The sequence below is a fragment of the Pelophylax lessonae genome (assembly GCF_965119305.1).
Source record: "Pelophylax lessonae genome assembly, chromosome: 3".
NCBI lineage: Eukaryota > Metazoa > Chordata > Amphibia > Anura > Ranidae > Pelophylax > Pelophylax lessonae.
Window position 1 is genome coordinate 431,525,668 of NC_138770.1, and position 26,799 is coordinate 431,552,466.

Genomic DNA, 26,799 nt, shown 5'->3' on the forward strand with positions numbered 1-26,799 from the left:
TATAATTTATTTGTATGATGTATCTCAAAGGCTGTTTTTTTATTTATTTTGAATATGTGACCAGCAGCAGAGGAGTAGAGGCTGTTCCTGCTTATGTTTTCCAGCAGACAGATTGGGAAGGAGCTGGAACATGTGGCAGCTGTATATCAATTAGGAAAAAGGTACTTAGATTTTTTTTTCTAAAATAATTACAGTGCCATAATCTATTACAGAAAGAGAATGGACAGAGTAAATTAAACAGTGTGTGTTTAGTGTTACTTTAAATATGTAATTATCTTTTAATTCACACAAACACAAGATATTAGGTCTATAAAATGTAAAAGGATAATTGTACATTCAGTTATTAAAAAGTCTAAGCATGTATGTAAATGCTGTGTTCATGCATAAATTTATTGTGTAAAGATGGTTTGTACATTTGTGATTTCCTTGCTATAATTTGCCCAACGTTTTATTTTCCCCAATGTAATAGTAAATACTGGTGAAGACAGCTGATTAAATTAAATGTCCTGAGGCATCAAAGGATATATTCTCTAAAATGGATACATACCTTTCAATGTGAAATATAGGGGCAGGCCCTAACATGGAAAAGCACGCTGCAGTACCAAGACTGCCAGCAATAACAAGCCATTTCCTCATTTCCTAATTAAAAAAAAATATATGGATGTGAGATACATGTACTAGTAGAATATCTTAAATGTCTTCATATACCAAATTTTGGCTTACTTGTAAAATTCCATCTTGGGAGTACAGCATGGGGCACAGGCTGTATATGCACAGTCACTGGATTTTAGGCTGGTACCTTCATAGGTTGGGAAACTGGCAAAAAGGCAGAAAGGTAGGTCTTACGTGCAAGACTACTTTGTCTTTGTGAAGGATCAAAAATAGCTCCTTACGAGGGGGAGTTGCTAATTCACAGACACATTTGATGGACATGATAGTCGCTAAGAAGGCCAATCTGCAGAAAAAAAAAATCCAAAAAGGGAGCTCCCTGGTGGGTTCAATTGGTGTTTTCTGCAGGGCAGAGAAAACCAAATAAAGATCCCAAGGAAACACAGGGTGCATGGTGAAATACCTATGTTCACACCAGGCAAAGAATAATTCCAGGTATATTAGTACATTTTTTTCTGGAAGTGGCTTTTCTGCCTTTGAGCAATGTGGGGATGACAGAATCAGAGACTCCCCTGTCCTTCAAGACCTGGGATTTAATAGCACTGCAATTAAAGCCATTGATTGAGAAGCAGGATGGAACAAGGGACCCTGAGAAAGAGGGTCTGGCTTGTTTGTAGGAGGCCAGGGATTGTCTCCTAGAAGTTTGAATATATGTCTGTGTACCAGGTTATAGTGGGCCAGTTAGGTGCAATGAAAATCACTGGTTTCTTCTCTTGATCTATTTTGGGGAACAGTTGAGGGAGAATTTGCACTGGAGGAAAGGCACTCATAAACTGGGACAGGGTCTAGGGAATTATCAGATCATCCCATGCCAGTGGTAGAGGATGATTGGTTTTGGCTAGAAAATTGTTTAACTTGTTGTTTCTGGAGGCAAGGATGTCCACATCTGGATTTTCCCCTTTCTGACATAGGAGGTTGAAGATGTCAGGGTGAAGGGCCCATTACCTCTGGTCCAAGTGATGACGATTGAGGTAATCATCCTTGCAACTGTCCACTCCTGGGATGTGAACAGCAGAGGGGACTAAACAAGGTTTTTCCATCCAGACTTACTTCCATTTAGGCTACCTGACATCCAATCCCTTATTGTCAGTTGATATAAGCCACAGTCATGGTATTTTTAAAATTTAACCTAAACAGGTTCTTTACCCTAAATAAGTAGAGTGCAGTAGCTCAGACCTAGTTTTATTGCTCTTAGTTGAAAGATGTTGATAGGGGGCCCTTGGGTGATCATGTTCCCTGGTAAATGCTTTATCTTAACACTCTAAACTACTGCATTTGGAGGAAAGCTTGTTCTTTAGAAAAAAAAAAAACAACAGACTTACTGGCGATATCACCAGGTGAAAACAATCTTAAAAAAGAAAACAAATGCAGCGATCACATCTAAGAATTGGTAAGATGCAATATAATAAATGTTTGTTTTTGGGTTTAATACCACATTAAGAAGGCATGAGATCTTAGAGAGAGAATTTTGTTTCCTTGCCCTGGTCAGTGTTTGAAATGAGGCCAAAGTATTCTAGGCATAGAAAAGGTTGGAGAGCAAACTTTTGAAATTTGGTTATTCAACCAAAGGTCTCAAGCATTTGAATAGTCCTTAGGACATTTGCAGATAGTTGGAGGGGAGAGGAGTCCTTCAGAAGAAGGTCATCTAGGTACCCTGCTACCTGTGAAGTTACAGTGTACCTTAGTGAATATTCAGGGTGCAGGGGATAGTACAAGAAATTGTAAATGTTTGTCTCCTACTGCAAAGCACAGGAAGTGCTTGTAAGGTCAGAAAATTAAAATATGTAGAAAAGCATCTTGGATGTCTACTGATGCTACGTATTCCCCTTGTCCTAGAAAGGCAATAACCAATCTTGTGAATTCAATGTCACATTTTGGGACATGAAGGTACTTGTTTGAGAATTTTATGTCCAGGGTAGGACTAATACTCCTGTTTGGTTTTGGCACCATGAACAGGTGTAAAATGAATACTTTGAACCTGTCCTTCAGAGAGACCAGAATGACCACTCCCTGGGACAAGAGATGGTCAAGAGTGGCTTGTAGATCTATCTTTTAGAAGATTATGGTTGGTTTGAGAGAAATGAAGATGGGGTAGAGTTTTGATCTTTATTTTGTACCTAAATCACATTTCTGCTGCCATAAAAAAAAAAAAAAAACTCCTTATGCTATTAAAGACTTCAAAAGCTACAAAACTGATGCAAAGTGACACAACATCTCAATTACAAGGCATTTTATTTTCCTCCTGTGAGAATGTCCCATGCTTCATAAATTGTCTGCTCCAGATTACTCTTTCTGACCAATTAAACCTCAGCCTATACTCTAGTTCTGGCACTAACTGACCTATACAATCTTTACATACCCATGGATAGCTTATACTCTGCCTTCAAACACACAACTGTATTTACCATAATGAAGAAATCGTACAATGAATATTCTCTACCATCTAGCTTACAGTATGCCCCATTTCTTCTCTTCAATATACACCTTTTCTCAAACCTAACCACATCATCAATTGTGTCTAGTGTCTCTTTATCTACAACCCCTGGCATCACCACTCTTGGAAAATGTTCATTCAATTGTTTAATTGTACAGAAAAAAAAAACTAATCACAGATACCTTAAAACTATTTTTATTTAACATTCCAACCTTCTGGCTGTAAGAAACACTTAAAAAATAAATAAATAAAAAAGAAAGAAAACTGTGGTCAATTGCAACTGTTTCTGCAGATCACACAGAGGAAAAAAAAAAATATGGAATCACTCAATTCTGAGGAAAATATTTTGCAATCACCATGTACTCTGCAGTTCTAAAAAAACATCTGCAGTTAAAAAAAGAGTGCTTGCACACCTTGGTGAGCTGTTACACCAACCGATTTACATGAATCATGGTTTCAACAAGAGAGATGTCAGTTGAAACAAAGGAGAGGATTATAAAAAACTTCTTTTATATAGGCATGTCTGTGATTAGTTTTTTTTTTTTCTTTACACTTAAACAATTGAATGAACATTCAAGAGTGGAGATTCCATACTTTTTCCCAGGTGTTGTATCAGACCGTGTTTTGTTAATAGTAGGAAATGTGCATCCCTTTACATCAGATGTGTAGTGCTGTGTAATACTGTAATTTGTATTATTTTCAGTGTTATTTGTAAAAAAAAAAAAAAAAAAAAAAGCAAACATGATATACTGTATATAATTTATTTACATATTTATATTGTGTATGTATCACCAACAAAAAAAAAAAGAAGTCAAATGTTGAATAAATAGTAGCCACATTTCTTTATATCTAATACTTACTGGTAACTTGTCACTAATCATTCCAAGCAATGGTGAACTAAGTGAATACGACAAGGCGAGCCCAAGAAAAACCAGCCCAACATATCCAACTTTCAAATGAAACTGAAGAAAAACATTACAAAAAAAAAATTCAACATATAACACAAACTTTGAGTTTATAAATTGAACAGCTGCTAAAATGGTAAAGTTCTGTGATACTTTGACAAGAAAAGACAATATAAATTACTGCAGATTTTATGCATTTTAACATCTACTTTTTTAATCCTATGGTGTCAACCTAGGAAAGTTCAGGCATGTTTCACATGTTGGGGAAACATAGATTATCATTTTTTAAATAAAGCCTAGTATTTTTTCTGTATAAACATGTGACATGTATTGCTTTTAAATTAAAAAAATAGCACCAAGCAATAAAGAGAGAAATAAAAACTCATAATTTGTGATACAAGACTTAATTAGCTCTTTAAAAAGTCCATCCACACTTCTTTGGCAGGCATCTCTTTTACTGTGGCTGACCCTTTCCTGACATATTGAAATCTGTAAGTGATATGCATTTATCTGTGATATCCATGATCTCAATGTCATGTACACTATTATAATTTAATGTATCTGTTCATAGGTATTAATCTCCTGAGGAAAGGGAACAATTCATTTCATTGCCTTCATTGAAGATCTTTGTAGCTTGTTTGTTCATTTGGCTGTGAATTTACATTATCTGTTATACTGCAGGAGTTGGTAATCTGTAGAGGGGTGGGATTATCAATGTCTTGTGATAGGAATGTACAGTATCTCACAAAAGTGATTACACCCCTCACATTTTTTTATATCTTTTCATGTGACAACACTGAAGAAAGCCCCCCCCCCCCCTCCCCTCCTTTCCTCTCCTTCCTCGCCTGTCCTTCCTCCCCCCTTCCCTGCTCTTTCTCGTCTCGTGCTGGGCGCATAGTGGCTACTGGGCGGGCCCGGGCGACTGGCTCCCCTCCTCTCCTCTACACTTTAGTGGCTTGTCTGTCATTCCTTTTTATGGACGACTCCCCTATTCCCCGGCCCTGGGCGCCGTTCGCCCAGGGTATGGGCCTTACAGAGGACCTGTCTGACTCAAATAGTTGCGCTCCCTTTGAGGCTTCCCACCTCCTCTGAGCTTTTCTTTTTCTCTTCTCAAATATACAACCTCCTACGCACTTCAGGTCTCCACCGAACTCCACATACTACGCATTGGATAGTTGTCCTGTGCTCTCTTTGTTTTCAATGCCGTTTTTGTACACAAATGTGCTCTGTTACGCCTGTTTTCTATTGCTGACTGTTTGTACTTTTATACTTCAATAAAAATATTTTCAAAAAAAAAAAAAAAAACACTGAAGAAATTACACTTTGCTACATTGTAAAGTAGTGAGTGCACAGCTTGAATAACAGTGTAAATTTGCTGTCCCCTCAAAAAAACTCAAAAGAAAGCCATTATTGTCTAAACCGCTGGCAACAAAAGGGAGTACACCCCTAAGTGAAAATGTTAAAATTGGGCCCAATTAGCCATTTTCCCTCCCTGGTGTCATGTGACTCATTAGTGTTACAAGGTCTCAGGTGTGAATGGGGAGCAGGTATGTTAAATTTGGTGTTATCGCTCTCACTCTCACATACTGGTCACTGGAAGTTCAACATGGCACCTCATGGAAAAGAACTTTCTGAGGATCTGAAAAAAAGAATTGCTGCTTTACATAAAGATGGCCTAGGCTATAAGAAGATTGCCAAGACCCTGAAACTGAGCTGCAGCACAGTGGCCAAGACCACACAGCGGTTTAATAGGACAGATTTGACTCAGAACAGGCCTCGCCATGGTCAACCAAAGAAGTGGAGTGCAAGTGCTCAGCGTCATATACAGAGGTTGTCTTTGGGAAATAGACTTATGAGTGCTGCTAGCATTGCTGCAGAGGTTGAAGGGGTAAGGGGTCAGCCTGTCAGTGTTCAGACCACAAGCCGCACACTGCCTTAAATTGGTCTGCATGGCAGTCGTCCCAGAAGGAAGCCTCTTCTAAAGATTATGCACAAGAAAGCCCGCAAATAGTAGCCTGCAAACAGTTTGCTGAAGACAAGCAGACTAAGGACATGAATTACTGGAACCACATCCTGTGGTCTGATGAGACCAAGATAATCTTATTTGGTTCAGATGGTGTCAAGCGTGTGTGGCGGCAACCAGGTGAGGAGTACAAAGATAAGTGTGTCTTGCCTACAGTCAAGCGTAGTGGTGGGAGTGTCATGGTCAGGGGCTGCATGAGTGCTGCTGGACCTGGGGAGCTACAGTTCATTGAGGGAACCATGAATGCCAACATGTACTGTGACATACTGAAGCAGATCATGATCCCCTCTCTTCGGAGACTGGGCCGCAGGGCATTATTCAAACATGATAACGACCCCAAACACACCTCCAAGGAGACCACTGCCTTGCTAAGGAAGCTGAAGGTAAAGGGGATGGACTGGCCAAGCTCGTCTCCAGACCTAAACCCTATTGGGCATCTGCAAATGGAAGGTGGAGGAGCGCAAAATCTCTAACATCCACCAGAAATGTGATGTCGTCATGGAGGAGTGGAAGAGGACTTCAGTGGCAACCTATTAAGCTCTGGTGAACTCTATGCCCAAGAGGGTTAAGGCAGTGCTGGAAAATAATGGTGGCCACACAAAATATGACACTTTGGTCACAATTTTGACATTTACACTTAGGGGTGTACTCACTTTTGTTGCCAGCGGTTTAGACAATAATGGCTGTCTGTTGAGTTATTTTGAGGGGACAGCAAATTTACACTGTTATACAAGCTGTACACTCACTACTTTACATTGTAGCAAAGTGTAATTTCTTCAGTGTTGCCACATGAAAAGCTATAATAAAATATTTACAAAAATGTGAAGGGTGAACTCACTTTTGTGAGATACTGTATATACCAGCCTTAAAATTTTAGGAAAAACTTTGTATGGATACAAAATAAACATGAACGAAGTATGTAAAATTAGCTTTATATACCGTATATACTCGAGTATAAGTCGACTCGAATATAAGCCGATACCCCTAATTTTACCACAAAAAAGTGGGAAAACGTATTGACTCGAGTACAAGCCTAGGGTGGGAAATGCAGCAGCTACTGGACCCAACTGGACCACCACGAGACACGAAACAGGGGCTGCGGGCATGGTACAGGAGATGGCGCAGGTCATAGTATAGGCATTGCACAGGTCATGGTAAGGGCATGGCACAGGTCATGGTACAGGCATGGCAAAGGAGATGGTACAGGCATGGCACAGGAGATGGTACAGGCATGGCACAGGAGATGGTACAGGCATGGCACAGGAGATGGTACAGGCATGGCACAGGAGATGGTACAGGCATGGCACAGTAGGTGGTATAGGCATGGCACAGTATGTACAGGCATGGCACAGTATGTACAGGCATGGCACAGGACATGCAGTGCTGCGAGCATGGTACAGGAGAATGTCCTGTACCATGCCCACAGCACTGCATGAGGAAATGCAGAGGCTGCGGAGAACTCACTTACCTGTCAGTGAGGTGCCTTCGATTTAAAAATCGCACCACCCGGCGCCAATACGTCACCGCAAATGCGCTGCCGATGCTCGGGAAAGCTCGAACGCGTTCGGCTATTCCCGGGCATGCGGCACATGCGCAGTGACACATCGGCGCCGAGCAGTGCCATTTTTAAAAAGACACTGAAGCCAGTGACTCGAGTATAAGCCGAGGGGGGCATTTTCAGCATGAAAAAACATGCTGAAAAACTCGGCTTACACTCAAGTATATACAGTAATAAATATCATATTGCATTGGTACCTAGAAAATCCTCATGTTGGTGTGTTGTCCTTAAAGCTGAGCAATCTCATCCTTTCCATTCATGTAAAAAGATTTCATGCATAAAACAGATCGTGATCTGGCAACATGTCGGCTTACATATTGTTCTGTGAATGGCGAAAAAATAATTACTATCCTCCATTCATAAAACCGTACATAAACAGAAGTATGGTGCTGTATCATTTGGGCTTGTATCAGTTCACAGAAGAAAACAAGCATCAAATGTAGGTGGAAAAAAAAAATATTTAGGAGGGTGTAATTCCTCTCTAAAGCATCCCAATTAGCGTCTTCCCTGGCCACAGCAGCTATGAAAAGTGATGTTATGTAAATTGCTTTCTGGTTCTTTGCAGGTAGAGGAGCTCAGCAAAGGGACTTGTGCTCTGTGCATCCATGTGCAGAAAGTCTCATAACGGTCAATTTAGACACAGCGGCAGCTCCCAGTGTGACATCTGTGCGGGCGCTGGTTGAGTTCTGGAAGCAACCCTGGTATGTTTGGGGTTATGCACCCACACAGATGTGATATCGGGAACAGCAGTTGTGTTCGTCCATTACAATAGACAGGGTTGAGACTGCCGGCATGGGGATGCATGCAAGACCTGTATGTCCCCATGCTAGTAAACATGTATGAAAGAGGCCATAGGGAACACATGGAGCCTTTACTATCCCTACACCATATAGTTTGCCAGGCTGTATATGGGAGGTCCTGTACCAAATCTGTTTCCCAGTGGAGCAGGTGTGTAGTTATGCTTCAGAAATGGGTCAGTTGGTGTACTCACCAGGAGTTTGTAGATATCGGAGATTACCCCTTCCTAGATGGCCTGCCAAAAGCTGGTATAAAAGGCACGATGAAAAATATTGGGTTGTTGAGAGAGTTTGAGCGTAATGGCAAATTTGCAAGTATGAATAAAAAGGTTTTTGGTAGGGTTTGAGGATTTGTTTTAAATTTCAGAAACGAAGAGCACTCTCTCTAGGCCACCAATTGTCCAAGTTTGAAAATAGAATTGTTTACTCCAAGGCTGAACGTGTAAATGTGGATGTGTAAAAAGGCTGTCAGGTATGGCTTGGTTGAAAAGGAAAGAGGTCATACCGGATTTGGGTGTAGCAAGTGAGTCTGTCTTTTGTTTTGCATCCAGATATTTTTTTCATAAAAGACATCAGTCGAAAAAAGGTCCAATTTGGGGACATTAAAAAATAAGCTCCATAGTAGGGATCTTGGGTGGATGAGGACCAACCTAGATTCCCAAATTCTATCTATTTGTTTAAAGCAGGAAAAGTAGACCAGAGTTCACAACTTGTGCTAATAGATAATATCTGGATATATCTGGGACTACAAGGCCTCCTTGGGTTTAGGTGTGGATAGGACACTTTTCTTGAAAGTCTATGAGTTTTATGGTTCCAGATAGAATTCCAAAAGCCTCCTTGTAGATTGGATCTATTTCATGTGTATAAAGCAAAAATAAAAGCATTAACTATAGTTACTCTTCAAAGTTTGCATCCTCATTCATTTTGTAAATATGGTTGCAAAACTCAGAAATAAAAGCATGTTTCTAGATGTCAAGATGATTACTAAATAGACAATAGTTGTTTCTGTACACAATTGTAACAATTTCAGTTTCACAAATCAATCCATGACAGACAAGGTGATACGTAATCAAATTTTTAAAACCAAGGTAGCAAAAAAAAAAGAAAAAAAAAAGTAAAGACTTACTGTTTCAATTACAAACAACGACAAGGTTGGGTCCAAAAATGCTAGGCATGAGCTCAGTGAAAAGATGGTAAAACACATTACCATAATTTTGGGGAGTTTCACTAAAGCCCAGAAAGACTGATTACTTGGTATAGAATCTGCAAAAAGATATAAAAAGTTTTTTAAATAATTTTTGATACACATGAAGTTTAAACATGTTCTACCTAAATGGTAAAGCTTAGAGCTTTATAAAAAAAACAAAAAAAAAAAAAAAAAACACCTTTCTCAAAATAAGTTTTCTAAAATATCCACTTTTAAATATATACTGTATCTACATTTTTATTTTTTGCTGTTTAATAAAGCAAACTTCCAGCAAGCTATGCATACTCTATATAACTAGTAAAAATTCTACCCAATGTGCCCAACACAGTGTACTATCCTACCAAAATACAATTGTTTCAGACTAAGCATTACACAAGATTGTAAAGTGGTGCACAGTGCAAGAGTGGTAAAGCTTATATACCATCTTTAATATCAAGCTGCTTTAATGGGTTTTTTTTCTTTTATTTTTGGTAAAAAAGCAAAAGAGAGAACATCTGGCGAACCAAACAACTTAAAAGGAACAAAAATCTCTTAACTAGTCATGAACTTAACATCTAGAGAATTTTTCATCCAGAATTAAAGGAGATGCACTTTGGCTGTACTTCTCCTGTGGATCACAGGAGTGCAGTTCGTTCTGCACTCCTGTGACCCATTTCCAGCAGACAGCTGAAGCCTGCTGTCGACTGACATTGCAGAGCTGCCCAGGCTTGGGCAAGATCACAACAATGAAGTTGGGATCCGCCCAAATGCATGGACCGACACTCTGCTCAGCCTCTCAGTGAGCTGCTGAGGGCCCGACCCCCCCCCCCACAGCTCAGTGCTCCAGTGAGCAAGAGGAGGGCAAAGCAAACAACGGTGACTGACAGTCAATAGCTTTCTGCTCACGGAGCACTGAGAACCGAGTGAGCAGCGGTGTTTGATCACTGGGTTCTCAGTGTTAAAGCCAGCGGGGGACAGATGCAGCATCGAACCGATGCTGCACCCACCTAGGTAAGCATGATTCTGAAAAAAAAAAAAATCTATCCTTCTCTTTTAACCGCTTAGCGACTGCTCAACACATACCTGCTGCGGCAGGGCGGCCGCTTCCATGCCAGATCACGTACCTAGTATGTGATCGGAGACTTCTGGGTCTGGAGCAGAACGGCAATGTAGCACTGCCCTCTAGGGGACTGCTGAGAATTACACTTTCTGGATTCCCCGTAGCAACAGTCTATGGAAACTTATCACTTTAAATGCTTGGCTCAGACAATGAACAGTCCAGGGAATGTTGTTTTGTAGTTTATTGTACAACTGGGATAGGAGAAGGGATGAGTGGGATACTCCAACTTAGGATGCAGCAAAGGTCGCTGCTTCACCTTGCCACTGAAGTGAAGATACTTTAATACCTGAAGTGTTCCTGCTTAAATTATCTCTTCAGGGTTCTAAACTTGGCACCCCCTTTCTCTCTTACTGTGTATGCTGACACCCATCCACTGACTCCATCCACTGGAGTGGTCCCCTTCCTGGGCAGACCCCCGGCAAGCTTCCCTGTACTCACGGACACTGTTTTTGCAGAGTCACTCTGCCTTCAACTCCACCAGTCAGCTTTCCTGGACCTCCAGATTCAGCCCCACACTCCTGGCTCACAAGGCCGACCACCTGTGACTACCATCCACAGCAACAGAAGGAGAGACAGCTGTTACCTTCCTTCCAGGACCTGGCTTCCCGCCCAAAGACCCCCTGCCTCATGTGCTCTCGGCTTTCAAACCCTATCCCAGGATGCACCTCTCTCTGTGCCAACCCACGGGGACAGTACAAAAACCTGTGCGTCATTGGCCAGGTTTCCTCCACTGTCCAACGAACCTCCTCATTGGATATAGTGGGGACACTCCCTCAGCCCACATGAAACGCACATTGAGCACACTGAGCAGGCCTAACTACTGATCAGGCTCCCCTGATAGGCAGGAAGAGCAACTATGATTTTCCTACCTAGCACCTATCTAGGAGGGCGCTACATATATATAGATTTTTTTTAAAAAAATTTGGGGAATGTCTTATAGCAGAAAGTAAAAAATTGTGTTTGCTTTTTCAAAATTGTCGGTCTTTTTTTTTTTTTTATATAGCACAAAAAATAAAAAAAAGGAGAGGTGATCAAATACCACCAAAAGAAAGCTCTATTTGTGGGAGACAAAGGGCATAAATTTTATTTGGGTACAGTGGCGCATGACTGTGCAATTGTCAGTTAAAGTAACGCAGTGCCGTATCACATAAAATGGCCTGGTCATGAAGGTGGGGTAAACATTCAGAAGCTGAAGTGGTTAAAACGACTTCACCCATTATTCCCCTATTCATGGAACTAACTCTAGGTTTTTATTTTTCCTGGTTAAACAAGCATCCTTGCCTCTGCTCTCCAAAACAGGACTCTTTCACTACAGCCTACATCTTCCCAAATGCAATTAAAGACAAAAATTTGGAAACTAAATGAGACCTCATTGCAAAACCCAGAGATAAAACATAGATCTATTTTTCAAGTGAGCATACTTCTAAACCATCGTCACAAAACCAAAAAGCTAGGGAAGAAGCATCCAACAATCTGCTATAACAGAACCATCAACTGCCAACTTGTCATAAACATACCAACTGGAATCTGAACTGGCCAACATAAGGGAAACACCCTTATTTTCAATTATGATCAATTCCTTATACAAGACCAACTATATGGAGGAGAAACTGATGCTCTCTCTACAAATGGGGAAGTGCAACATCCTCCTTGCAAATGCTCTTTGAGCCCCTAAAGCACATTCTTATATTTCCACCAATTCCTCACCCACAGGATGTGAGCGTCACGCTACATCCGATATCGCAAATACCTTTCGCTCCTTTTGTTCAGACTTGAACAACAAACCGCACATACTGATAATCTTCTATAACCTCATATTTGAAATATATTGCTTTACCCTGCCTAAGTGGAGAAGAGATGCAGTCCTTATTATCCCCCCATCACCTATAAAAACTATTTTGGGCATTTTCAGACACTTTCCATGAAAAGCCCCCTGACCCTAAGTGCCTTAACATAAAATATGACAAAATATTCCTACTCCAGTTGTTCTAATTTCTAGAGGCATTTAGCACGATCACATATGGTTATAATCCCCTTTGGATCAACAACTTGCCAATATATGATTTTCCCAAGGGCAAATATCAATTTAACTGTGCCAGTTATAGGTCAATCTCTCTTATGAACTATGACCTCAAGCTTTTTTAAAGAAAAAACCTAACTAACTGATTCTGTCCTATATTACAATGTACCATTAATCCTGATCAGACTCACTTAATTCCACTATAAGAAACATGAGATAATACCATCAGAACCATTGAACTAATAGCAAAAGCCGGGTTTGAGGCCATGCATATGCTTTTTCTGTATAAAAACACAGAAAACGCCTTCAACTGGGTGGATTGGGAACAGTCCCTGACTCACATAGGCATATTGCCATAAATGTATGCATGGATAAGGCCCTTTTACTCTGCCCCCACTGATATTATTAAAGTAGTTGGTTCCTTTACATACTTAAATGGCACAAGCCAGGGGTGCCCACCTTGCCCCTAAGTCAGGAATAACCCAGACACAGAAAGCATCTTAGCTGAGGGTCATCGGCACAAACTATTGGATTAGGTTAATGACCTGTTCTTCTAGATCACCAATCTAATTACTTATTTATCACAGGTATTTATATAGCACTAACCATTTAGTGCTTTACATACTGTATTGTACATTTATTTCAGTCCCTGCACCCAAAGAGCTTACAATGTGAGGTCCCCTTTTCACATATATACATGTACACACATGCTAGGGCCAATTTAAACAGGAACCAATAAACCTACCAAATTGTCTTTGGAGTGTAAAGGGAAAACAGAGTACCCAGAGGAACCTCACAAAAGTATGAGAACAATAAAAAAAAATGTCATATCTTCCAAGACTCTGTTCTACCTTTACCCAAGTTTCCTATTTAAATTAGTTTTATTTTTTTGGCAAAGCAGTTATATTTTTAGGACAAGCTTTCGGAGGCCTACCACTCCCTTCTTCTCGGTCCAACATTTAGCTAAATACAAAGGTTTAAGTAAATCTGGAAGTAAATCTGTTCTTCCAACAATTTCTGGAAGAACACACATACATACAGTAGAATATGTGAAAGTTAGTCAAATAAGGAGAAGTTAGTCAAATAATAGAGAAGTGGGCTATGAAGGGGGGAGTGGGGGGAGTAGTCACAGAGGTGAAAATATTCGTAAAAAACTAAAAGCTAAAGTTCATATTCAGTCTGGTATACTGTATCTTGTGTCAAACAAAATAATCATGTGAAGTTCAATGGTTTTCCTTTCCGGAGTATTTTTAAAGTTCCTTCTAAAAACCAAAAGAGTCATATCTTACATAGAGTAGTCTGGTTTAGGCAATTAAATAGTATGTGCTAAAGCAAGACACCACTGATTTCCTGAACTATTCCCACAATATATAATTACATACAAAAACACACCTAGTGACTAGTGATGTGGAATGTCTCTAAAGCAACATTCCCCACAAGGATGGGATTGATGCAAGTCACAGATTCTTATCTTCCTCAACAAAGAACATATATTAGAATGAATTCAATGAGATGAGGATGTTACACAACTCATTGATTTAATTTTAATACACAACTATTTCACTTTTAAAATGTATCATGCCATTTATCCTCAGTGTATGGGTATTACTTTGAGAAGCAACACAATATGAGATTATATTAATTGCAGGCCTTGAATACAAATTCCTTAACAGCATAGAACAAAAGTCTTATATATAAGCCTGGGCCATGTATATACAATAATATCATCATATAGACAAAAGAGGTATTCAATTTTAGAATTCTCACTCATTGCTGAATACATTTCACCCTTCAATCAAACTAAAAATGGACTATTCTAATGCAAATGTGAACTTCCTAGACACCACAGTATCCATCAAACAAAACCTAGTGATCGATGCAACTGTCTCCACAGTTGAAGCTTACACACCCAATTCATGAATCAAGACATCATACACAGCCAAGCGACTAGATACCACAGCACATGGTCTGATCCAGAAGACAGAAAAACTCAGTACACGCAGAATCCTTCCATAAAAAAATTGATTTTTAATGCATACTTACCTGTAAAATCCATTTCTTGACGTACATCACGGGACACAGAGCCATAAATCATAACATATGGGACGTCAATGCAATCCATCTGAGGGGAGGGTACAGCAAAAAATACCACCATCTGACCCTTTACAGAAGGATTACACCACCGCCTGCAGTACACCGAGGCCAAATTGAAGACTCCTCCTGGGACCCAACATCCACTCTATAGAAATGAGTGAACATATGCACCGACGACCAGGTCGTGGCCAGGTGGCAGACTGACAACTTGTGGGGCCCCTGGGCAATAGGGGATCATGGGGCCCCCTGTGTTCCCACCCATGTTTTCCGGCCCACACTCAAGCAGCTTATCAGTACCAATCAAATGCAGCTTATCAATGCCCATCAATGCAGTCTCACCAATGCCCATCAAATGCAGCCTTATTAGTGCCCATCAATTGCAGCTTATCAATGCCCATCAAATGAAGCCTTACCAGTACCCATCAAATGCAGCTTTATCCGTGCTTGTCAAATGCAGCCTCATCAGTGCCCATCAAATGCAGCTTATTTGTGCCCATTAATGAAACTTCACCAGTGCTCATCAAATGTAGCCTCAGTCACCAGTGCCCTTCAAATGCAGATTATCAGTGCCCATCAAATGCAGCCTTAAATGTGCCCATCAAATGCAGCTTATTAGTGTCCATCAATTCAGCCTCACCAGTGCCCATCAAATGCAGCCTCACTGTTCCCATCAAATGCAGCTGATCAGTGCCCATCAAATGCAGCCTTATTACTGCCCATCAAATGCTGCCTCACCAGTGCCCATCAAATGCACCCTCACCAGTGCCCATCAAATGCACCCTCACCAGTGCCCATCAAATGCATCCTCACCAGTGCCCATCAAATGCAGCCTCACCAGTGCCCATCAATGCAGCCTCACCAGTGCCCATCAATGCAGCCTCACCAGTGCCCATCAAATGCACCCTCACCAGTGCCCATCAATACAGCCTCACCAGTGACCATCAAATGCAGCCTTATTAGTGACCATCAAATGCAGCTCATCAGTGCCCATCAAATGCAGCTCATCAGTGCCCATCAAATGCAGCCTCACTGTAACCCATCAAATGCAGCTTATCAGTGTCCATCAAATGCAGCTTATCAGTGCCCATCAAATGCAGTTTATCAGTGCCCATCAAATGCAGCTCATCAGTGCCCATCAAATGCAGCTCATCAGTGCTCATCAAATGCAGCTCATCAGTGCTCATCAAATGCAGCTTATCAGTGCCCATCAAATGCAGCCTCACTATTGCCCATCATATGCAGTTTATTAATGCCCATCAACGCAACCTCACCAGTGCCATCAAATGTGGCCTTATTAGTGCCCATCAAATGCAGCTTATCAGTGCCTATCAAATGCAGCCTCACCAGTGCCCATCAATGCAACCTCACCAGTGCCCATCAATGCAACCTCACCAGTGCCCATCAATGCAACCTCACCAGTGCCCATCAATGCAACCTCACCAGTGCCCATCAATGCAACCTCACCAGTGCCATCAAAAATGCAGGTTATCAGTGCCCATCAAAAACAGCCTCACTGTGTCCAAATGCATTTTATTAGTGCCCATCAAATGCAGCCTCGCCAGTGCCAATCAAATGCAGCCTCACCAGTGCTCATCAAATGCAGCTTATTAGTGCTCATCAATGCAACCTCAGCACCAGTGCCAACAAATGCAGGCTTATTAGTGCCCATCAAATGCAGCCTCACCAGTGCCATCAATGCAACCTCACCAGTGCCATCAAATGCAGCCTTAATAGTGCCTATTAAATGCAGCTTATCAGTGCCCATCAAATGCAACCTTACCAGTGCCAACAAATGCAACCTTATTAGTGCCCATCAAATCCAGCTTATCAGTGCCCATCAAATGCAGCTTACCAGTGCCTGGATCACACAGAGTGGCAATCTCCTGCTGTGTCACGGAGCTTGAATTGAAATTGCCCCGCAGCCGCTGTCAACAAAGTCTCACCTCCTAGACCAGCTCCTATGATATGATGGCTGGTGATGAGAGACACACACACACACACAACACACTAAACTGCTGTCATTATTACACACTAACCTCCTGCTACACACAAGGCAGGTCGGGAGGCTACCTCCGTGGTGACTCTGCTCCACTCTGCACTCTGTAGCCTCCAGCTTCCTCACCCGAAGCAGTGATATGAGGCCCAACCCCTCAGCTGAATTACCCAGAGGGAGAGGTGACCAGAGCTCCTGTCCCTGCCATCATCTCCACACAGCTGACGGCTCTATGATCACTCTATGATCCATCCTCACTCGCTCCTCTGATAGCCGCATCACCCACCGGCAAGGATTCCATAGTTCACTACCTCGTGCCTCCTCAGGGTATAAATGTTCTATTTTACAGGAAAAGCTGTGGGCACCTCCAGGGGTGGACTGAGCCTCCTATGGGGCCCCTCCTGACACTGGGCCCTTGGGCAGTGCCTGAATGGTCAGTCCGCCCCTGGTCGCAGCCTTGCAAATCTGAGCCATAGAGGCTTGATGATGATGTGCCCAAGAGGCACCTACTCCTCTGGTAGAATGTGCCTTTACAGGAAAAGGAGGAACCTTTCCTACTAAACCATACGCCTGGGTAATAACCTGACGAATCCAGCAGGAAATCATAGATTTAGATGCTGCCAACCCCTTTCTGGGGCCTTCTGGCAGTACAAACAAGCTCTCGGTCTTACGAATCGGAGCGGTTTCCTGTAAATAAAATTTAAGTGCATGCATTACATCAAGGGAATGCAATAACCTTTCCTCCTCTGAGTGAGGATCTGGAAAAAAAAAGGAGGGTAGTATAATGCCCTGATTCAAATGAAAGGCGGACACTATGTTGGGCAAAAAATCTGGGTGAGGACGTAAAATCACCCTATCTTGATAAAATATCAAGAATGGCTCTTTACAGGAAAGAGCTGCTTGTTCCGATACCCTTCTAGCTGACGTTATCGCAATATAAAAAAAAAAAGTTTCTTGGTCAAAAGAACCAGGGGATCCTGCCCCATAGGTTCAAAGGGCTGTTTTTGCAAAACTGCCAACACCAAATTTAAATCCCAAGGACACAACAGTGGCTTCATTGGTGGAAGCAAACACAATATTCCCCGGATGAAGGTTTGAACTAACGAATGGGAAGCGATCGGTTCCTGGAAAAAAAAAAACGATAAAGCTAAAATCTGCCCTTTAATCGTGCTCAGGCTAAACTTTATATCTACTCCTGCTTGCAGGAAGGATAAAATTCTCTTGATAATATATGTGCAGGGATGCCATTTCCTGGCTTCACACTGGGCAATGTTGGATTTCTAGACCGTGTAATAAATATTTCTAGAGACTGGTTTCCTAGCGTTTATCAGTGTATGAACGGCAATATCAGCTGTACCGGAGGAAAGGCATAGATCAGGGAATACTCCTCCCAAGGAGTCATCAAAGCATCCACTCCGACTGCGAGTGGATCCCTGGTCCTGGACACAAATCTCTCCAATTTGTTGTTGAACGTGGATACCAACAGATCTAAGTCTGGGACACCCCAGTGTAGGGAGATCAATTGAGAAATCTCGGGATGTAAAGACCATTCCCAGGAAAACAGACAGCTCAAGAAATCTGCCTGCCAGTTCTATATTTCTGGAATGAACACTGCTCGTCAGGCATGGCACAAACTTCTCTGCCCAGGACAGGATAATATCCACCTCTTTCTGGGCTGATCGACTCCTTGTGCCTCCTTGATGGTTGACATAAGCCACGGCCGTGGCATTGTTGGATTGCACCCTGACAGGGTGATCCCGAAGTCTGGGCATCCAGAATTTCAGAGCCCGACTGACTGCACGAATTTCCAAAATATTAATGGGGGAGACGACTCTCTAACCAAGACCATTTCCCCTTGACAGTGGCTGCCTGTAGAACCGCTCCCCAGCCGGACAGACTGGCATCAGCATTCACCACCTTCCAGGTCACTGGAAGAAAGGATTTCCCCTTCTCCAGATTTTCTGGAACCTCGGTTATCACCCTCTAATGCCTGAAAGAGAGATCTTTATTTTAGGGGATCTGTTGGTATACTTGACCTGAGGATTTGGGAACACCCAAAATTCCAGCTTGTATCCCTGTGGTGGAGACAACCCAGTTGTCTTGAATTAACTCCACCCATGCCCCTGAGAACTGCAGGAGTCTTCCCCCCACCCAGGCGAGTGGGGGCACCCCTTCACTGAGAGGGCTTAGAGGAAGACTTGGCTGATCTCTAGGCCCAGGGCTTTTTCTGACCTTGCCCTGAAGGCTTGGGTCCGGATGCAGACAGTTGAGGCCGTCGCCACTGCCTAGAACTGGAAGCACTGGTATTATGTGTGCTGGGGATCTTAAAGGAAGGATGCCTGCTCTTCCTCTTTACAGGTAGCAACGTACTCCCCCCCCCCCCCCCCCCAAGATCTTTTGGATATACTTATCCAGATAATCACCAAAAAGGCGTTTTCCCTGAAAGGGGAAACTAGTCAGTAATCTTTTACATTGTAATTCCGCAGACCAGCTCTTTAACCAAAGGATTCTGCGCATATGCACTGTCATCAGAGCAAACTGTGACATTTGCCTTATGGAGTCTGTAAGAGCATATGCTGTGAAACACAAAGTGCAAGGTAGATCTGACAGATCTTCTTTCTACTTCTTTGAAACATAACAAACATGTGGAGCACCTCTCCACAGCGACCTTTACCTTTTAGACACTGGCGAAAAAATGGAGGTACTTCCTGTATGGGAGGGGTTATATAGGGGGGTCATCAATTCTGATTGGTTGCCAGTGTCCTTCACCTATAGGTGGCTATATAACCCATATGTTATGATTTATGGCTCTGTGTCCCGTGATGTACGAAAAGAAAAGGTCTCAGCAGCAAAACCTTCGGTACAAGCATAAACATTGCCCTGAAAGCTATAAGAAAAATCTCTTACAATACAAATAGAGAAGAAAAAAAAAAAAAAAGATAAGTACCTCTATTACCATGTATAACCCACCCAGCACTAGAATAGATAAGAAAGATAACTGAAGAGCTGCAACTCATTACAACAGAGGATGAAACACTGAGGGCCAATTCACACCACAGAAACGCACTGGTGTGAACTATGCTATTGGAAACCATATAACCTACTTTCCATGCGTTTTTGATGCAGAAAAAAAAAAAAAAACACGCACTGGACTGCATATGGTATGAACTGGCTTTGAAACAAATCTTCAAACAACCTACACTACCAACTTTCAGACAATCATTCAACCTCAGATACAAATAAAGCAGTAGGAATATTCATTCTGAATATAGAGATGCAAACAAGGGGAAAAAATTGCCAACTATGCAGCCACATCAATCCATTAAAAAGTGTCGCACACAGAAAAGGAACTTCTAGTATTATTGGATCATGCAGCTGCACCTCCAGCAATGTGGAGTACCTCATTTAATGCCACATATACAACCAAGGGTGCTAAATTGGTGAAACAAGACTGACATAAAAACAATTAATCTAGATAGACTCACCATAAAAAGGAGGAAGATGATTACTGCATACCTGTGGGGCATAATTTACAACCAGACCACCATATGGAAAACATTAATGTTTTGGTTCTTAAGCTGAACTTAAAGGGAAAATTGCTCAGGATAGGAAAGCATTTAAACTATGAATGATAATCCTGTTTAACCACTTGCCGACCGCTGCAAGTACATTTACTGCGGCGGTCAGCCCCTCCTAGGCAAAGTGACATAGTACTACGTCGCTCGCCCAGGAGCCTGCCGGGGGCGAGTGCGCGCCGCCGGAGGCATGCTCCCGCCCCCGCTTGTTCACTGAGGTCCCCACGTGAGTGACCGGCGGCTCCGATGTCCGCCGGCCACTCGCGATCTCCCGTTGGAGAGGGAGAAAGGCCGGCGACTGATGTAAACAAACCCGTCTGTCATTCTCCCTGGTGTAACAGCAGAGATCATACGATCCTGCAATGTAGTATCATATGTCTCTGTGGTTACATCAAAAGCCACGCCCCTTGACAGTTAGAAGCACGCCCCTAGGAACACAACCCCTGGATCTCTAATAAAGTTAACCTCTTCCCTGCCAGTGTCATTTTTATAGTAACAGTGCATATGTATAGCACTGATTACTGTAGTAATGTCACTGGTACTCCCAAAAGTGTAAAAAATGTCAGTCAGGGGTCCGATCTGTCGGCCGCAATGTCGCAGTCCCGCAAAAAAAAAATAAAAAAAGAAGATCGCCGCCATTACTTGTTAAAAAAAATAAAAAACAATAAAAATGACATAAATCTTGCCAGTAGTTATTAAACGCAATAACTTTTGCGCAAACCAATCAAAATAGGCTTATTGCAATTTTTTTTTACCAAAAATATGTAGCAGAAAACAAATTTGCCTAAAATATTTAAAAAAAATAGATTTTTACTTTTTTTTTTTGAGAATTTCATATAAAAAAAAAGTGAAAAATATTGTTATTTTTTCAAAATTGTCGCTCTTTGTCCGTTAAAGTCACGCAGTGCCGAATCGCAAAATAGGGCCTGGTCTTTGAGCAGGAAAATCCTCCGGGGCTTAAGTGGTTAAGACCAGAGATAATGGATTAAATGTGGATATCAGCTTACTATCAACTACTTGATGCTTGAACATTCTTACATCTGTGACTTCCCCAACCCTCATTCGATAGCCCACTTCAGTGTGTAAGTGTGTGTGCACATTTGCACTAGTGTTTTTTTTTTTCCAGGGAGTTTGTTGTCTTTGCGTTTTATGTGAATTGATTTTTATATGTGTGAGCATTTGTTTAGGCGAAAAACATCACCAGCACACCAGGATCTCCAAGATGTTTCCAAAGCTTTATTCAGCAATCACAATTACAGAAGCAACTTTTAGAGTCTCACAGGACCTCTTCATCAGGCATGTGAGCATTTAAGATCACGGTGAGCACTATGATTTGTCTCCCCCTTCGTTGAACTATTCTGGACATATTGTAAGGAGGAGGTGGCAAAATGTATTCCTGTTTTGACGTTTAATGGATGTATTTACCCACTGAAGATGATAACTTCTTACTTTTTCTTACATATATGAAGTGTTTGACCCTCTATCATCAAGGGGGGTCTATGCTGTAAGGGGAGTAGATTTGATGCACTGTGTGGAGATTATTATTTTTGTGGGAAAAACACGCTGGACCATTTTGTAGGAATTTGCTTGATTGCACTTTGGGAGCATTATTTTTTACACTATATGTGGATGGATTTTTCAATGTACGAGTGATTAAGATCACAGTGAGTGCTATAACTGGTCTCTGTCTTGTTTGAGCTATTTTGGAGAACAAGGAAGAGGTGGCTAACTTTAATCTCACTTGTGCTTGAGTAGGAATGGTGGAGCCTATTCCTTTCTTCTATGAGCAAGGAGGTCAATATATAAGGGTCAGCAGAATAGGTAGACAGTGTGTGCAGTGTACATCGGAAAGACACTGTTTGGAGTGTTTCCCTAATCTATCACTGAAGATTGTCATCGCATTTGTTTATGAAATTCGGACTGTATTTTTTGGACTGAAGGATATTTATATAATTCATAATTAATTTTTGGGCATCCTTTTTAGCACTGCACTATTATTTTGTTTTTATGTAATATATGTTCTGTAGTTGTTGAAGAAATAAATATTTAAAAATAAGTATTTTCTAAAAAAATAAAATAAATAAAACAATTTTACATAGTCTGTTCTAAAATAAGTGTAAACACTGTAAAATAACATTTAGAGAATAGATTTTCAAACTAATAGAATAATTTTGTGTACAGAACTGTGTACAAAACTCAGAGAATAGCTTAATTCATCAGTATGTTATCACAAGCCAACATGTGCTTTCTATTTCTGTATTCATTGCCCTTTAAATCTGACCCCTTCATTTTTCAAAACACAGTACATATTGTACTTCTAGATGTGATGTTTCCCTGAACTTTTCAGTTTTCTCTGCACCAAATTCTTACAGAATGATTGAGTTCAATAGCATGGCTAGAGTGAACCTGCATACCATTTTAAAGAGGGACTTCAGTCTAATTTTTAAAAATTAAAAGTCAGCAGCAACAAAAACTGTAGCTGCTCACTTTTAAAAAACTGATACTCCAGGTGTAAAATGTGCAATCTGCGCTGCTCATTATAAATGGTCCTGTAGTCTTCTGGGACCTCTGATGTGTCTCAGAAGACTGCAGGGAGGAGGAGAGGGGAGGGAGGGTAACTTCCGCTCAGATTGCCTGACAAAGCCAGGTACCCCTACCTCAAAAAAAGTGCCATTTGCCAACGAGGAGTGGGGGAGGAGGCCTTAAAGCAGACCTTCCCATTTTGGGTTAAGATCCTCTTTGGGGTTGTGGCTTGGACTCCGAGGCTGATGGCCACTTAAACCCTGTGCTCAGACACACCCGATACCGCTCACCCAGAGATGCGGAGACAAACGCAGGAAGGAATATTCTGGAGATCTTCCGCCCACACGTGCGAGAGGCGCCATCTGCATCACAGGCCACTGGTAACACCATCCCCCAAGGGATGTGATCGGCTGTATAGTCAACTTCTAGTTGAAAGAGGACATCTTGAATAGAGCAAGACTGAGAGGGAGAATTTTATACCACGGCACAGTAATTAAAATATTTCAAGATTTATCACAAATCACACTACAGAAAAGGAAATCATTACGCCCCCTCCTGGACATCCTCAGAGACAGGGAAATACCATATAAGTGGAAATTTCCATTCTGCTTATCCGCCGGAGCCAGAGGCCGCTCTGCCCAACTGCGCTATCCAGAAGACACAATTGCCTTTTGTGAAGCCATAGAAGTTCCCGGAGACAAATCCCCAGGAGCACATAGAGGAGAAGACAACTCTCCCCACATGCCTCAGCTTATGGGCAATTATTTGATAAAGGTATATCATTACTTATGACAACTGCTCTTTAATGGATAAAGTTACCCTTCTATACTCAGCAATTATTGAGAGACTTATTCCTACGTATAGAAGAGCCTGTTTTTTGGTGCAAAACACAACACGTGTACGGATTGAGCATCACTACACTGGACATGACCTTCACTAAAAGCCCTTCACACAATCCGTAGATACTTCTGGAAAACTCGACCAAAATCAGCCTCCATCAAACTTTTGTCTCTGAACACTAAAGGCCTAAACGTACCTGAAAAGATATCACAACTCTTACAATACCTGAGAAAAACCACATCAGAACTAGTGCTTCTCCAGGCAGCACATTTCCGTTCAGACAAGATACCAAACTTTTACACAAAAGACTTTCCCACAGTCTACCACTCCAACAACCCTCTAGCCAAGACTAAAGGGGTTTCAATCTTAATATCTGACAATCACCCTCTGGAAATCACTGATACCCTTCTGGACGCTGAAGGTAGATATGCCATTATTAAGGGCTACTTGTGGCATAATAATAATGATCGCAAATATCTATAGCCCTAACAAGGGTCAAGTCACGTTTTTCAGAAACTTGGCTACAGTACTAGCATCTTTCCAGACAGGTATCCTTATTTTAGTAGGAGATTTTAATGTGGCCCTAAACCCGCTAGAAGACACCTCCTTAGGCACTTCTTCCTTAACCACTTTAAGACCAGAAGGATTTAATGACCAGGCCCTATTTTGACCAGAGCCCCCCCCCCATATGATCGTTACTCTAGAATTGATTATTTCTTCTTCTCACAAAAAGATTTACCCCTGCTCACTTCTGCTTCAATTTAACCCATGTTTCTCTCCGATCACCATCCAATAACACTTACAGCCTTTGATCCTACCGCACCAAATTCAGTTTACCAAAACCTGGCGCATAAACCCCTTACTCCTGGTAGATCCAATACATGTTCACACTCTATCCACTCATATCAATGATTTATTCACACTGAACAACACCCCAGACACCACCCCTACCACGCAATGGGAATCTCATAAATGTATGATCAGGGGACTATTACATAAAATGGCAACAGCTAAGAAAAGAGCACAACAAAAATATATCACCACTTTACCTGACCAAATCAAAGCTCTAGAAAAGTTACATAAATTGTCCAAAGCACAAAATGCACTTCAAGAGTTTGAAAAAACCCACCAACGACAAAGAGAAGAATTGAACAAAAAACGTAAGAAAACGGTTCATGCTTTCACAAAAGATTTTTTATGAATTTGGCAACAAAAGTGGTAAATATCTAGCTAGGGCAGCAAAAAAAGCTAGAAACACAGTTCATTCCCTTTACTCTACATCAGGAGAAAAAAACAGCTAATGGAAATAGCCAATCAGTTTGCTCTATATTACTCAAAGCTTTACAATCTGCAGGCAAATCCAGATGAACACATACACCACGACCACAGACAACAAATAATTACACAATTCCTAGACAAGCACAGCCCCAAACCGCTATCTCCACAGCAGGTTAAAGACATTGATGGACCCCTTACAGCTGATGAATTTCTGAAAGCCCTCAAACAAATTAAACTGGGAAAGAGCCCAGGCCCAGACGGCTTCGCTCTCTTATACTATAAAACTTTTGCTCATCTTCTTGTAACACCTTTTTTAAAAGCCTTTAACCACCTCCCAACTTCTAACTTGACTCACTCCAATCTCCTAGAAGCACATATTTCAGTAATACCCCAACCCGGCAAAAACCCCTCATCACCATCTAACTATCGACCCATCTCACTTCTTAATGTTGACTTAAAAATATACGCAAAAATTCTAGCAAATAGACTACTACCCTTTATTCCAACATTGCTTTCCAAAGATCAGGTTGGATTTGTTCCAGGAAGAGAATCAAGGGACAACACTATCAAAGCAATTAGTATACATCACTTCCTTACCAAAAATAAACAACCTGGCGTTTTTCTCTCTTTAGACACAGAGAAGGCGTTCAACAGGCTGGCCTGGGACTACCTAGAATCAGTACTGAAAGCATTAGGCCTCGGCAACAGACTCCTACAATTTATTATGGCACTTTAGTGTCATTAAAAGAACCTGGGTCTGAAAAGCACAAATGGGTATGAAGGAACACCACTACAAAAGGGTTAACTTGACAAAACAAGGAAGAGGAATATACTGTAGTTGCCAACGATCACCAAGCACAGTTCAAGATACAAGCAATCAGTCATTAGGTGTGGTACCTGGTAAAGGTGACAGGTCCTCCAGTAGCGAGGAGGTCGATGTCTGGCTCCAATTGGGACCAGAACCAAACCCACGTTATGGAGATTCATGGCCTGGTGACAAGGTATAGTAAGTGAAGGATTTAACAAGTGTACGCATAAAGCCCTTGCAAGGTCCATGGTGGGACCCTCATTCTGTTACTGGGAGTTAACAGAGGTACGCTAGACTGGTGGAGTGGGCACAGGCTCAGTACATCCCTCCTAATTGCAACATAGTTACAGTTTGTAGTGAGTGGCATGGGACAGCACCTTTCAGAGGAACTCATATCTAGGTGGGGGAACTGACTTAATGATGTATTATTCATGATTGCACTCTTCTCTTTATCCCACATTGATGAGCACGCCCACACAAAAAGTACGTGCAGGGTGAGTAGGCCCCGCCCACATGCAGAAGCATACTTTGTACGTTTGCCACAGCATGCTCCTTTGGAGTGATCTGTGGAAGCATTGGAAAAGTGGTTCCAAAGTATGCATCCTATGGGTGAAGGTAAAAAACCTTCTGTGTGCAGCCATCCCCCCCCCCCCCCATTTCTTACCTGAGCCCCCTCTGATCCAGATGTTCATGATAGCCTTGGCTGTATGGGGACTCTTAACTCCTCATTGGCTCCCACTGCTGTCAATCACAGGCAGTGAGCCAATGAGAATAGAGCCGCAGCACTATGTGTCTTATGGACGCATTGATCAGCGGCTAAGGAGCAAGCATGCAGCAGTGGCCCCAGGGAAAGTAGTGCTGGTAGAGGACCTAAAAAGAAGAGGATTGGGGCTACTGTGTGCAAAACCATTGCACAGAACAGGAGAGTATAACATGTTTGTTATAAAAAGAAAAAAGCTTTAATACCACTTTAACA

At 41.8% G+C, this 26,799-nt stretch overlaps 1 protein-coding gene across 1 annotated transcript in view; it reads right to left on the reverse strand.

Moving 5' to 3' along the window:
- SLC18B1 (solute carrier family 18 member B1) overlaps positions 1-26,799 on the reverse strand; it is a gene marked incomplete at its 3' end in the record, with an annotated part of 87,062 nt that overhangs the window by 25,480 nt on the left and 34,783 nt on the right. Inside the window, exons 7-9 of the mRNA XM_082250915.1 lie at positions 9,513-9,649; positions 3,964-4,065; positions 548-639 (exon numbers count right to left, since the gene is read on the reverse strand). Of these exons, the coding sequence (XP_082107041.1) occupies positions 548-639; positions 3,964-4,065; positions 9,513-9,649 (331 nt within the window). The remainder of the gene's footprint in view (positions 1-547; positions 640-3,963; positions 4,066-9,512; positions 9,650-26,799) is intronic.